The sequence below is a fragment of the Carcharhinus amblyrhynchos genome, chromosome 10, assembly GCF_965287045.1.
Source record: "Carcharhinus amblyrhynchos chromosome 10, sCarAmb.v2.hapA, whole genome shotgun sequence".
Lineage (NCBI taxonomy): Eukaryota > Metazoa > Chordata > Chondrichthyes > Carcharhiniformes > Carcharhinidae > Carcharhinus > Carcharhinus amblyrhynchos.
The window spans coordinates 69880060-69895449 of NC_137333.1; the positions used below are offsets into that span (position 1 = coordinate 69880060).

Consider the following 15390-nt stretch of genomic DNA (forward strand, 5'->3'; position numbering starts at 1 on the left):
ATCAGGCTTCTTCTGGCTTTTCTAGTCAGTTCCAGTTACAGAGATATAAATAATTCAGACTGACGCTTGTTTCTAGGACTGTCATCTGTGCCATTTCATTTTCCACAAAGGATAGTTTGCAACATGAATTTGTTTTTGTAATTTCTTCCTTAATTTTAAACTGCACATTTTTTCTTGCTGGCATATTCATTCCTTCCTTGCATTTTGTTTGCCTTGTTTTGTTATCCTTATTTTCTTATTCATTCTGTCTTTTACTTCCATTTCCTCATAACCAGCTCCCTCAGATCTCCAAGCTGAGGTGATTATATAACATGAGAGCATACAAGAAAAGTTCAGGTTAGGAATCAACTTATTGAAGATCAGTAAAGTGGTTGAAGTATACGGTAACAACTGTTTTTAAAAAAAAAGGACAATTATTGACAATTCCAAATACCTTGCATTATAATGGATACAAGCTGAACTTTGAAACTGCCACCACACTCTAATTACGAACTACGGACAGCCTTCAATGCATCAAGTCAGTTTGCAGCTGAAAACATGGGACTCGCAGGTAAGTGTAAGCCGGCAACGGGTGAGAGAGACATGTTTTGTGTAGTGCAGGTTTCTTTACTCATCACCCATAGTGTCAGATATACTGCTTTATTTTTGGCATCGAAACACAACCTCAGGCTAAAGGGACAATCCTTTAAGGCAGAGATGAGGAGGAATTTCTTCATCTGAAAGTGGTGAATCTGGAACTTTGCCGCAGAAGGCTGTGGAGGCCAGGTAATTGAGTGTCTTTAAGACAGAGATAGATAAGTTCTTGATTGACAAGGGGATCAGGGGTTATGGGAAAAGGCAGGAGAATGGAGATGAGAAAAATATCAGCCGTGATTGAATGGTGGAACGGAGTGGCCTAATTCTGCTCCTATGTCTTAAGGAATGCTTGCATTGCACTATATATTTATTTGCTGTTATGAATGTTCGATAAAGAATGTGCATTCCACAAAAGCTGGAAACCGTATTGGAATAACTCGTATACTCATGAAATGGTTTCCAGAGCACTGCTATTTATTTATGTACACTTCCTATAAAGCTGTGAGGGTCTGGAAGTTAATATGCAGGCCATATTCTGTGATGAATTATGTGCATGCATGGCAGTGCTAAAACAGTTATTGAAGAGGCTGCACACTCAATCAGCTACACACAACTGAAGTTTAAAGGGAACAGTGTTTGCACAATATGACATAAGATTTTCTGTTGTTGTGCACCTCCCTGCATTTGATATCATTTCCCCACCATAGTATGATTGTGTGGAGTGACATCATGAAGATGCTGAATTGCTGGAAATGGAGTGTTGGAACATTTGGCAATTATTTTGATATCAGTTGGATCATAGAGTCAAAGGAATACGGTTTCTGTATGAAGGAGAAACGGAAAGGATGATTAGAAGATGGGAGATTGGTGCTAAGTGAGTGGGTCCATCATTTTCTGCCATGGAAATCAGCAGACATTAAAGTTGAAATAAGTAGGGAAGTGAGAGCAATTAGACAGTGGGTTCCTATATCATATGGCTATTGATGTAGTGTAAAGGAGGATGTGGTGGTAACAGAAGATGATGCCAGGACTAAGGACTCCAACACCACCACCTGTGGCTTTCTCATTTTCCCTTTGCTTGTTCATGGTTGGCTTCCTGCTTCTTGCAGACAGTGCAGTCTACAAGCTGGCAGATCCCAGAATTGGTGGGTGTGGGGAGGGGGGGGTGCGATCTAAACTTTCATCTAGAATTAGACACAATCCCATGTGGGAAAGGAGAAATGTTACACGTGGTAAAAATCAATCCTGGGATATTTGATGTATCTGGTTTTGTGTATATGCCAGCACTATTTTGAAATTAATGACCTTGCAAATAATAGACATGAAAGAAATCCATTAGTTGTCCCTAATTTACAGGTTTCAATGTACTTGAATTGCGACCGGACATGGGAATCCCTGGAAAAAAATAAGTTGCATTCCCACCCCACAAAGTGTGTCATGAAGTGAATATGTATCTAATTTTCATTTATCCATCACTAGATGCTGTTACGTGAAGGCATTTTTAACAAATTAATAATGTAAATCTTGAAATATTTCAACTTGAAGGCTATAGTATTCCTGGAATTATGAGATAATTTATTTTAAGTTCAAGACTTGTTTTAAATTAACTTGATTTTGTACCACTGGATGTTTTCCCACTTTTGGTATCTGGCATTATTGCCTAGTTTGATGATTCATCTACAGTATGATTTTGATTTGTATTAACAGGGTCAAGTCTTGTACAGAGTTCACTGGAAAGGCTATTCTTCTGAAGATGACACTTGGGAACCTGAGGCTCACCTGGAAGACTGCACAGAGGTGTTGCAAGTGTTCAAAAGAAAACTGACAGAAAAATCACCTGTGAAAGACAATCGGGTGAGAGTTTGTTTCCAAAGAATTTACTACGTTTGTAGAGTGGGAGGCTGTTTGGCCTCCCATTCTATATCATCTAATCTTATCAGCAGATCTTTCTATTCCCTTCTCCCTCAAATAATTATTTGATTTCCTATCTTTGCTATTTGCCTCACTACTAAATTTGTTTAATAGTTTAGCAGCTATTTGTGGGGCAGGCAGTTTAACCTTATAACTACAGTAAATGTTTTAAAGCTGATTAATTTTGTTTCAAAGCTCCTATAAAATGCCTCAAGTTTTATAGAACAATGAATTACTCTAGATTTTTGAGGAATTTGTACTGTGTTAAATGTGTTTTCTTTTCTTCCCTTATGCTCTTATTCACTCCTCGGGGTTTGGAATGAAATAGATACTTGGCATTGCAATTCTAATGTGAGACTTTTTGGAACATCAAATTAATTTCCTTTCTTTAAACTACCTGGCAGAGGCTTAACATTTGCCTCCAGAGGAAATCTGAGTGATGCAAGAATGAAACCTGAGTTTGCGGTCCTATCTTGGCATTTTGTGTCCCTGGATGGAATTATGTTATTGTGTTTAACCCTGATTTTATAGTACAGAACTTGAGTATTGATTCGAAAAAAAAGACAAACTGTCGAAGTTTTTCATCTTGCACTCCTAGGATAGTTCTGAAATAACAATTGTAAAGCAGATAACAAAAGCTTAAAGTTTATTTATTTGTGTCACAAGTCGTCTTACATTAGTTGAGAACCAGGTAACAAATGTCAAATATTCAAGCCTTTAGCAAGATCTGAGATTTGGAGTGTTCCCATTGCTGAACACAGCTGTTAATGTATGAAACAAACACTCAGCTAAAAGTTAAGGCATACAGTGTATTTATTAGTGTCACAAGTAGGCTTACATTAACACTGCAATGAAGTTACTGTGAAAATCCCCTAGTTGCCACACTGATGCCTAGGGTTTGGGTGCACAGAGGGAGAATTTAGCATGGTCGATGCACCTAACCACGTCTTTCAGATTGTGGGAGGAAATTGGAGCATCTAGCGAAAACCCACACAGACAGCCATCCAAGCTGGAATCAAATCCAGGTCCCTGGCACTGAGGCAGCAGTGCTAACCACTGTGTCACCCCCATAAGAGTGCTGATTGGTTGGCAAGTGGATGCTGATTTACAGAGGCATTGCCATGGTGAATGTGCCACGGAGCAGTTAACTGCGCACCTTTATAGAAATTTGAACCAGGCAGGTTGACTCTGTCAATGCATTGTTGTGGGGAATGAACCAGGAAATGGCTGACTCCCAAACTTTCTTTCAGTTTAAAAAGGCATAATGCGTGGACATGTTCTTCTGTCTACAAAGGACTCTGTATGAATATGTATAGTTTCTAGCATGATTGAGCTATGTTGCACAAGTTCTTAGCACAAATTGGGATTGCTAGTGTTATCAAATCCTGGAATCGTATCCAATGTTTTTGAGTTTTGCAAACATGGCTGTTTGAGTATTTAACCTGTTATGAACAGCCGAAGGGAAGTGCTGTATGAAATGATCTGCTAGTTGCGATGTATAGCCTATGTACCTGGCATCACACTGGCACTGAAATTCATATATCACATGCTCATTTGTGTGATAAGACCATAAGATAAAGGAGCAGAATTAGGCCACCCAGCCCATGGAGTCTGCTCTGCCATTCACTCATGGATGATTAGTTTCTCAACCACTTTCAGAATGGCTTTGGCAGCATTCTATTAGTGGAGAATATCACTCACGTTGCTACTGTGGAATAGCTAGCTTTATCTGTTGCTCAAATTTCTGAAGCACTTTACCCTTCCAGGATAATTGAGGTAAACCGGGCACTTTTTAGGACCTTGGGCCCATTCATGAGTTTGCGTAATACGCAGCAATCTGATCAGGGTAAGCATTATCACGCAAGATGGCTTTGATATATTCCATTTTTGCATCATGCTTGCACTGAGTAAATGGTTTGGCTGCTATTTTGGGTTGCTGATAAGGATGAGGCCAATCTTGTAGTGCACAGAACTGTAGGAATCCCAATGGGCTAGACAGTAGTAGAAAACCCTATTGACAGATTTCCCATTGACCAACGAAAGGAATTAATTTGATTGCTCCATTCCGAAGGTGAATTTGAGCATGGGATGGAGTCCCTTAAGATGTGTAAATTATTTCACATAACTGCAGATTCAAATTCAGCAAATGTGTCATTAATGTGTGCAAAATATGCAAGGGTGGAAGCTTGGGTATCATTTAATTGAAGATGCCTTGTGTGGCAAAAAAAAGATTTGTTGAGAGCCTTAGAGGGGATTCCATGGCAGCATTATCTATTTGGGTATACATGGCGCTGTTGAAATTCAAATCAACTGTGAGAGTTGTTGAGTATGTAAATTTAGTAAATACAAGCCATCCTGTGAAATAATGCGTTACCCTGATCAGGAGATTGTTTGCTCACAGACTCATAAATGGGCCTAAGACTGTCACTTTCAGTCCTGAAAAGTGCCCAATCTGTCTCTAATTACCCTGGAGGGTTCAGGTATGGCAAAGATTTGAACAGTAGGTGAAGCTAGCTGCTGTGGATGCTGCTGTCAAACCAAGGAAGATGGTCTGCCTCTGATACAAATGAGTATATGAATTTCTGTGCCATTGCGATTCCAAGTATGTAGATTGTACGTCTCAACCACTGGCAGATTGTATCAAGCAGCAAGTCCTTTCAGCTGTTCACAAAACCAAAGTACAGCTAGTCAGTGCTTGCAAAGCTCAGAACAAATTGTCCAACATTAGATCTAATTCAGAAATTGGATGACAATTGCTAAACAATCCTGATTGTGCTAACAGCTACATTGGCAACTAATTTAAGATTATCAGTCAGGCTTGCAGCATAGCTCACTTACTCATGCTTGAGGATGCATAGAGTCATGCACATGGCCCTGTTCTTTGCAGATACCAGGAGCATGTTAACACATTCCAAAGCTTTGGGACAGCTATTCTCAGGTTAATTCCCAGTGGCAATGCCTTGACCAATCAGAATCCACCATAAGAAAAAGGAACTGGAGAAGGTTGTTTGGCCCCATTGCCTGCTCCACTATTCAATAGGATGATTACAGTTGCAACGTTTCTCGTGTCCACTTTCCTGTCCTTTCCCCATAGCCCCTAATTCATCTATTGATCAAAAATCTATCTCTCAGCCTTAAATATACACAGGACTCTGCCCCCACAGCTCTCTGGCAAGTATCTCCAAACACTCATAAGAGAGAAGAAATTCCTCCTGATCTCAGTCTTAAATTGGTACCCCTTTGTTCTGAGACTATGTCCTTTGATTCTAGACTCTCCTATGAGGGGAAACATCCTCTGTGTTTATCTTTTCAAGCCTTTTAAGAATCCTATATGTTTTAATGAGATCATCTCTAACTCTTTTTAAACTCCAATGAGTAGATCCCAATCTGTAAACTTTCCTAGTGAACCTTCTCCAAACTGCGTCCAATGAAATAATATCTTTCCTTAAATAAGGGAACCAGAGCTCCTCTCAGCACTTGATGTGGTTTCATCAGTACCTTGTACAGTTGCAGCAAGATTTCCCTACTTGTATACTCAACCCCTTTGAAATAAGGGCTGACATTCCATCAGCCTTCCTAATTACCTGCTGCACCTATATGCTAGTTTTGTGTTTCATGCACAAGTACCAAAAGGGCCCTTTGCGTTGCAGCTTCCTGCAGTTTCTCTCCATTTTAACATAAGTTCGGCAATTAACTGTTCCTGTTGTATTTTCCAGGAGAATGCATTGACCAATTAGAGGCTATCTGCCAACCAATTTCACTCTGTTTTTGTGATATTAATTGTTCCCAATACAGTTGGCCTTCTTGTGAACTGTCTTTGCGCGATGGAAGCTTCGACAGTATGTCTCACTTTTCAGTTACTGTAATTTTATTGCAGAAGAAAGATCAACAATAATCCCAGAGAAACAATGGTGATGTACAACAGAATTTGTAATACAACAGAAATGGCAATCCAGGTGGAGTGTTCAGTTGCCAGCCTCCATCTCATTAGAACATAAGAAATCGGAGCAGGAGTAGGCTGTCTAGCCCTTTGAGCCTGTCCCGCCATTCAATAAGATTATGGCTGATCTGAAGTGGATCAGTTCCACTTTCCTGCTTTCTCCCCATAACCCTTAATTCCCCTGTCTATCAGAAACCTATCTACCTGTGACTTAAATATATTTAGCGAGGTAGCCTCCATCACTTCAACGGGCAGAGAATTCGAGATTCACCACCCTTTGAGTGAAGAAGTTCTTCCTCAACTCCAATCTAAATTGCACCCCCCCCTGCCTTATTTTGAGGCTGTGCCCTCTAGTCCTGCTATCCTTTCTAAGCAGGAAGAATCTCTCTACCTCTACCCTATCCATCCCTTTCATTATCTTATATGTTTCTATAAGATTCCCCCCTCATCTTTCTAAACTCCAAGTACAGACCCAGCCTATTCAGTCTCTCTTCATAGTCTAACCCCCTCACCTCTGGTATCAGCCTAGTGAACCTCCTCTGCACTCCCTCCAAGGCCAAAATATCCTTGCGCAAGTGCGGCGACCAAAACTGCACACAGTACTCCAGCTGCAGCCTCACCAGTACCCTGTACAGTTGCAGCAAGAACTCCCTACTTTTATATTCTATTCCCCTCGCTATAAAGGCCAGCATTCCATTCATCGCCTTGATCACCTGCTGCACCTGCAGACTGAATTTTTGCAACTCATGCACAAGGACCCCCAGGTCCCTCTGTACCACAGCATGCTGCAGCTTTTCGCCCTTTAAATAGTAATCCCTCTTACTATTATTTCTATTAAAGTGGATAACCTCACACTTGCTAACGTTATACTCCATCTGCCAGGTCCTCGCCCACTCGCTTAGTCTATCCAGATCCCTCTGCAGACTTTCCACACCCTCCACGCAATTTGTTTTTCCACTCATCTTCGTGTCATCAGCAAATTTTGTCACCCTACACTCAGCCCCCTCCTCCAGGTCGTCTGTATAAATGGTAAATAGCTGAGGCCCCAGCACTGATCCCTGAGGCACTCCACTGGTCACCAATCGCCAATCAGAATAGCACCCACTGATACCCTCTGCTTCCTATTAGACGACCAATCCTCTATCCACGCTAACGCCTTACCGCCAACTCCATTCACCCTAACCTTCTGTAGCAACCTTTTATGAGGTATCTTATCAAAAGCCTTTTGAAAATCTAAAAACACCACATCCACCGGTTCCCCTCTGTCTACCGCACTAGTCACATCCTCATAGAAATCCAATAAATTTGTCAAACACGACTTCCCCTTAATGAATCTATGCTGCATCTACTCTATCAAACCATTCCTTTCTAGGTGCCTCGCTATTTCTTCTTTAATGCATTCAAGCATTTTTCCAACTACAGAGGTTAAACTAACCGGCCTATAATTCCCTGCCTTTTGTCTGCTACCTCTTTTAAACGGTGGCGTAACATTAGCCATTTTCCAATCTTCCGGCACTTCTCTGGAATCCAGCGAATTTTGGTAAATAATTACTAAGACATCCTCTATCACCTCTGCCATTTCTTTCCGAACCCTGGGATGCATTCCATCTGATCTTGGGGACTTGTCCTCCTTCAGTCCCATTAGTCTATCAAGCACTACCTCTGTAGTGACAGTAATCGCATTCAGGCCCTCAACTCCTACCATCCTTCTATCTTTAAGATCCGGCAAACTATTTGTGTCCTCCTCCGTGAAGACCAAGGCAAAAAACTTATTTAAGGCCTCAGCCATTTCCTCATCTCCCACCGCTAAATCCCCCCTCATTCTCTAAGGGTCCAGCATTCACTCTAGCCAGCCTCCTCCTTATATATTTGTAAAAACTCTTACTGTCCTTTTTCATATTTAGTGCTAGTTTAGTTTCATAGTCTATCTTTCCTTTCTTTATCACCTTCTTAGTCATTCTTTGTTGATTTTTAAATCTTGCCCAATCTTCTAATCGCCCACTACTTTTAGCCACTCTGAACGCATCAGCTTTTAATTTAATACTCTCCTTTAGATAACCTCAGCTGGTTACCCCTTCTCCTACATTCCTCCTTTACCATCGGAATATATTTCTGCTGAGTACCGAAAAAGATCACCTTAAAAATCCTCCACTGTTCCTCAGCCGTCCTACCAACCAATCTGCACCCCCAATCTACATTCGCCAATTCCGCTCTCATCCTATCGTATTCCCCTCTGTTCAAACAGAGGACACAGGTTTGGAACCCTACTTTCTCATCCTCCATCTGCATCAAAAATTCAACCATACTATGGTCACTCGTCTCAAGAGGATCCCTCGCAAGAAGATTCCTAATTCTACCTGCCTCGTTACACAACACCAAATCTAAGATAGCTCGCTCCCTCGTAGGTTCTGTCACACACTGTTCTAGGAAACTATCCTGACAGCATTTCAGAACTCTTCCTCAAGCCCACCGTGTCCGACTTGGGTCATCCAATCAATATGCAGATTAAAATCCCCCATAATTATTGCCGTTCTGTTTCAGCACGCATCATTTATTTGCTTGTTTATAGCCCACCCCACCTCTAAGTTATTTGGGGGCCTATAGACCACACCCACCAGTGTCTTCCTCCCCTTACTATTCCTTATCTCCACCCACAACGATTCCATGTTTTGCTCTTTGGAGCCTATATCTTCCCTTACTACTGCCCTGATATTATCCTTAATTAACAGAGCTACCCCACCGTCTTTTTCCTCCTGTCTATCCTTCCTAAACACTTGATACCCCTGGACAGTCAGCTCCCAGTCCCTGTCACCTTGCAACCAAGTTTCTGTAATGGCCACTAGATCATATCCATTTGTGCTGATCTGTGCCATCAACTCATTCACTTCGTTCCGACTGCTTCGTGCATTCAGGTAAAGTGTCTTTATACTCCCAATATCTCCAACTTTGCTGTAAGTGTTTAAATTGATCACATAGTGAAATACCCCTGAATTGGTCTTGCAGTAGCAGATTTAAAAGCGAGAATGTAAAACGTGTTCCGGTGGCAAAATGTAAACTGGATTTTTGAATGAAGCTGGATACTCTTGTCCAATATGCATTTGTTCCATTGGCAAAATGCAAGCTGGATTTTGGGCTGCCATGTTTCTTACTTTGAGTGAAACAAAAATCATTGTTGTTCTTAAAGCATAGCGCAAAATTTAGTTTACATCTGTGGAAAAATTTGTCATGATATATCCATAAAGTGCATTTTAGTTTAAATTGGGTTTTTAGATAGCTAGCTCTTAAGGCTACCTGTAGATTGTTGTTCCTCCTACATTTTCTACTCAAAGTTTTAAGACTGAGTGACTTGCTCTTGCATCTCTATTTATGGCTGTGTGCATCATCCTCCTGAACTTGTAATTTAATATATTTGTGAAGTCTGAATTGAATTATTTTGTAAGAGGAGTAAATCGTTGATCCTCTTTTATTCTACTTTGGTCAGTGATAGGCAACCTAGGCTACTGAGTGGGCGACATGAGTGGCCCTCCTTCATTTCAGTGGGCTGCAAGATTGAAATTCGGCATGTTCGTCAATGATGATTCTCAAATAAGATTGAATACATTTATTATACGCTGGATATTAAGTTATAGAAAATGCTTAATCATTAATATATTAATAGAACCTCAAGCAGTTAAAAACAAAATAGATTTTTACACTTTGGATGCAGAGGGAGTGCACAGCACTTGCAGTCAATCTTGTATACAATTAGCAAGTACCTCAGCTTCACTTGCCCTTGCTTTATGTGTATATCATATCAGCAGGAAAAAAGCTATGTGGATGAAAACCAGCGGAAAGTGGCAACTCTGTATGGCAGCAATCAACAAAATGTCTCATGGGCCGCACTCAGAATCCTGAAGGGCTGCAGGTTGTCCACCAGTGTATTAAATAATGGCTGATCTGTACCAATTTGTTCCCCTACCTTAATTTATCGTGTCATTAATACCCTTGCCTAACAAAAAGCTGTGGATCTTGGTCTTGAAAATTTTCAGTTGATGTAGTATCCATAGCCTTTTGAGGGAGGGGCAGGTTTCTACTATCTTGTGGAAAATATGCTTCTTGGTTTCACTTCTAAATGACATATCTGTATTGTTGTTATGCCCCATTTTCTGGATTCCACCACGAGAGGAAGTAGTTTCTCTACTTGAATTTAAGAATCCCTTATTTAAAAATACTGCAGTTTTACAAACTTGAGGGAATAAAAATGTATATTGACTACATTATTTAAACCTTTTAACCCTTATATTCTGTTGAATCTGTGCTGTATGGCCCTCAAGCATCTCATTATGAATGAATGAGTCTAACCAAGGTTCCATACAACTGATGCATCGCTTTTTTGTTCTATTGCAATTCCACCTTCCTTAAGATAAAGGACAGCATGTCATTAAAAAACTGTTGTATCTCTTTCTGGTTATAGCAGTTTTTGTTTCCATAACTACCTAAATGCTACTGGTCCTTCGTCTTAATCTCTCAACCTTAACAAAATATTCTAAGATGTCTTTCTGGGATCAAAAGTGGATGACTTCACACTTGCCCAGTTAGAAGTCTTGTCATAGTTTTGCTGACTTACTTAACGCATCCATTTCTGTTTATAGCTTCTTGTTCTTATATGCAATTTATTATGCCTCTTATTTTGTTGTAACCTGCAAATTTGGATTTACAGCTATCTATCTCTTCTTCCAAGTCACTAATATATGGTGTAGAAAGCAAAAAATCATAAGAACATAAGAAATAGGAGCAGGAGTAGGCCAACTAGCCCTTCGAGCCTGCCCCGCCATTCAATAAGATCATGGCTGATCTGTCGTGGCTCAGTTCCACATTCCCACCCTCTCCCCATAACCCTTAATCCCCTCTCTTATTAAAAACCCATCAACCCGCGTCTTAAAAATATTTAACAAGGTAGCCTCCACCACTTCAACGGGCAGAGAATTCCAGAGGTTCACCACCCTTTGAGTGAAGAAGTTCCTCCTCAACTCCGTTCTAAACCCCCCCCCTTTATCTTGAGGCTGTGCCCCCTAGTCCTGCTATCCTTTCTGAGCGGGAAGAGTCTCTCCACCTCTATCCTATCCATCCCATTCATCATCTTATATGTCTCAATGAGATCTCCCCTCATTCTTCTAAACTCTAACGAGTACAAGCCTAATTTATTCAGCCTCTCCTCATAGCTCAACCCCCTCAACTCCGGTATCAGCCTAGTAAACCTCCTCTGCACTCCAAGGCCAAAATATCCTTGCGTAAGTACAGCGCCCAAAACTGCACACAGTACTCCAGCTGCGGCCTCACCAATGCCCTATACAGCTGCAGCAAGACCTCCCTACTTTTATATTCAATCCCCCTTGCGATGAAGGCCAGCATCCCATTCGCCTTCCTGACCACCTGCAAGCTGGGTTTTTGCGACTCATGCACAAGGACCCCGAGGTCCCTCTGCACCGTCGCCTGCTGCAGTTTTTCTCCACATAAGTAATAATCCTGCCTACCATTATTCCTACCAAAGTGGACCCCTCGCACTTGCCAACATTAAATTCCATTTGCCAGTTCCTGGCCCATTCACCCAGCCTATCCAGATCCTTCTGCAGACTCTTCCCACCCTCCACACAATCCAGTGCAGATTCCTAGAAAGTAAGATTTCAGTACAGGTCCCTGAAAAGTAAGCTTGCCAGTCAGATTAGTTATCAATGACGTAACATGGCAAATCCATGTTAACTCTTTTTGATCAACTCATCCTAGTGCAAGTGCCCAATCACACTGTCCCTCATAATGGATTCAAATAACATCATCCCCACGACTGATGTTAATAACACCAATCTGTAATTACCTGTTGTTCTTTTTAAATACTGAAATGGTGCTTGCTGTTTTGCAGTCCAGCAGCACAATTCTGAATGTAGAGACAAAATTATGATTAATGCATCTATTTCCAACCCTATTTTTGTTTTTAATGCCTGTCAAATCCTAGAGGTTGTCTACCTTAAGTTGCATTATTTTCTCTCTCCATTTTTTAAACCACATGCCCTATTTAAGGGGCAAATATGGATACCATGTACTCAGCTAACAAGTCAGCTTTTCCTTATTGTCCATTATAGCCATAACTGTATTGTCTTATGAGTACGTGGTGTGATCAGCAAGTTTGCAGATGACACTAAGATGGCTGGACTGGCAGACACTGAGGAGCAGTGTCAGGCAATACAACAGGATATAGATAGGCTGGTATATTGGGCAGATAAATGGCAGATGGAATTTAATCCTGATAAATGCGAGGTGATGCATTTTGGGAGAAATAATGTAGGGGGGGAGTTGTATGATGAAAGGTAGGCCTATTAAGAGTATAGAAACGCAGAGGGACCTGGGGGTGCAAGTGCACAGGTCTTTGAAGGTGGCAGTACAGGTGGAGAAGGCTGTGAAGAAAGCTTATAGTATGTTAGCTTTTATAGGAAGGGGTATAGAGTACAAGAGCTGGAGTCTAATGTTGCAGTTGTATAGAACGTTGGTTAGGCCGCATTTGGAGTACTGCGTCCAGTTCTGGTCACCTTACTACCGGAAAGACGTGGAGACCCTGGACAGAGTGCAGAGGAGGTTTACCAGGATGCTGCCTGGTATGGAAGGACTGGGTTATGAGGAAAGATTGGGCAAATTTCTCCTAGAAAGACGGAGACTGAGGGGAGATCTAAGAGGTATATAAGATTATGAAGGATATAGATTGGAAACACACATTACGCGGGGCCATGGGCTTAGGGTGATGGGGGCGAGGTATAATTCGGATGTTAGAGGGAGGTTTTTCACACAGGGTTGTGGGGGTATGGAATGCTCTGCCAAGCAAGGTGGTGGAGGCAGGCATGCTGGAGTTGTTTGAGATACTGAGGCACATGAGCGGGATGGAGATGGAGGGATACAGGAGACTGTTTTAAATAAGGTTCAGGAGCCTTGGGACGTTCCTGGGAATCAATTGATTCCTATGGACGTTCCAACATATTTTCTGGCTCACTTGTTTTACTTCTGAGCTTCTGGGGATTCCCTTGAATGTTTGGCATAAGGATGTGCATGTTATTGATGTTTTTCTCTTTTAATCCACAGGTGCTTCAGTCCACCTTGTTGCCCAACAAGGGGCATACACGCGATGAGTTGTACGAGGGCTGCTCTTGGATGTTTCGAGAGTAGACTAGTGCTTCACGTCGTTAGTGTACGCTTAAACTGGACCAGATGCTGGGCAACATGACAGCTCAGTGACTATCACTTTGCTGTGCAGATACATTGATTTGGGCCAGTGTCTGTGGGAGTTTGCACATTCTCCCTGTGCCTGCATGGGTTTTCTCCAGGTGCTCAGGTTTCCTCTCTCACCCCAAAGATGTGCTCTTAGGCTGATTGGTATAACAAATTGTCCCTAAATTAGTCTCCCCTCAATCTGGTTTCCAATGTGGAATGCCATAAGCATAGACAAGGGTCATGGGTGGAGAGGGGACTCACAATGTTGAAATGGCGGTGTGGGCTTGTTGGGCCGAAGGGCCTGTTTCCTGTGCTGTGTTGTTCTTTGTTCTTTGTCTTTAATGGTCCTACGTTCTCCTTTGCTACTCTGTAATATAGTTCTAATGACTTTTTGCTGTTACTTTTGATACCCATTTCATTTTTTAAAAAAAACTTCTTTGCACCTCTTCCACCATTTGTAGGTTTTGAATTCTCGTGCACTGGATTTCTTCCTTTTTCTGTTTTGTAATCCTTTTTGTTGGCTTGATATTGTGTGTTGCTTTTTGACAGAAGTTGCTGAATAACTGTAGTTGTTTAATTTCTGAAGTTATTGGACTGCTTCGTTATTGGTTTTTTGTCATCCATCAGAGAGGACGAATGGTCTGCCTAAGCCATATTTATCTTGAGTTCACATGGTAGACGTTAAAACCCTGATTTTTTTTTATCCATAAATCTCTGTTTCACCCATAGAAACATAGAAAATTTATAGTACACAAAAAAGCAGTTCATCCATTGATTTTTTTTTTGTATCTGACATATATAATCAACCTTAAACACATTTTCCAGTTTTAGTTGTATCCCTATAGGCTATGGCTCTTCAAATGCATAAGTAAGCATTCTTGCAGTGTACATTTCTATCTTTCCAACCTTTCAGACAGCAAGTTCCAAACTCTTGCCAACCTGTCTGAGTAGAAACATTTCTTCTCAACTCTCCTGTAAACCTTCTGTCACTTAGTTTACATTGACTACACATTATTGGCTTGTATGTAAGGATTGTAGGTTCTTCCTGTCCACTCTTTAAAGCCCTCCTCAATTTTGTTCATCCTAGTTAAATCTCCCTCTCCCTTATGCAAAGAAAATGACCTAATTTTTCCTTCTGTCTAGCACTTCCTATTCCTAGCAACATCCTTATCTCCTCTGTACCCTCTCTAATGCAATCACATCCTGTAATGTGACCAAAACTCTAATTGTGGCCCCAATAACTCTGTCTATGCTTTCCCATATCCTTCCATTTATTATGGTTTCTCTTCCCTAAATATGTTACCTTACTGTTCTCCAAATTGAATTCCAACTGCTAGTTTACTGCCTACCTGTTCGCTCTTCAATCTATATTTTCTGCAGCCTACATCTTTCATCCTTACTTTGTATCTTTTATCCTCATGATGAACCACAAGGTTAATTTTCTATAATTTGCAAACTACCTAATCCTGCTAATATTTAAGTTTAAATGATTGGCATACACTATGGAATCAGTATTGTGGCCTGTGGAACCCCAGCCTCCTAGTGATGAGAAACCTGTCAAGCATTACCAGTTGCTTTCTGCCATTGAGCCAATTTCAGATCCAACTTGCCCGTAGCTCCAAAGGCTTCCTCGTTTCTGACTGGCCCACCATGTGATGCCTTGTGCAAATCATCTTGATTACATCAAATATGGCACCCTCATTGTCTCTCCTTGTTACCACCTCAAATTC

The 15390-nt window shown here is 41.2% G+C and overlaps 1 protein-coding gene across 2 annotated transcripts in view; it reads left to right on the forward strand.

Moving 5' to 3' along the window:
• Window positions 1-15390, forward strand: part of mphosph8 (M-phase phosphoprotein 8) — a 61896-nt gene that overhangs the window by 4791 nt on the left and 41715 nt on the right. For both annotated transcript variants that reach the window (XM_080197300.1, XM_080197299.1), the window contains exon 2: window positions 2284-2430. In XM_080197300.1, coding sequence (XP_080053426.1) covers window positions 2284-2430 — 147 coding nt within the window. The remainder of the gene's footprint in view (window positions 1-2283; window positions 2431-15390) is intronic.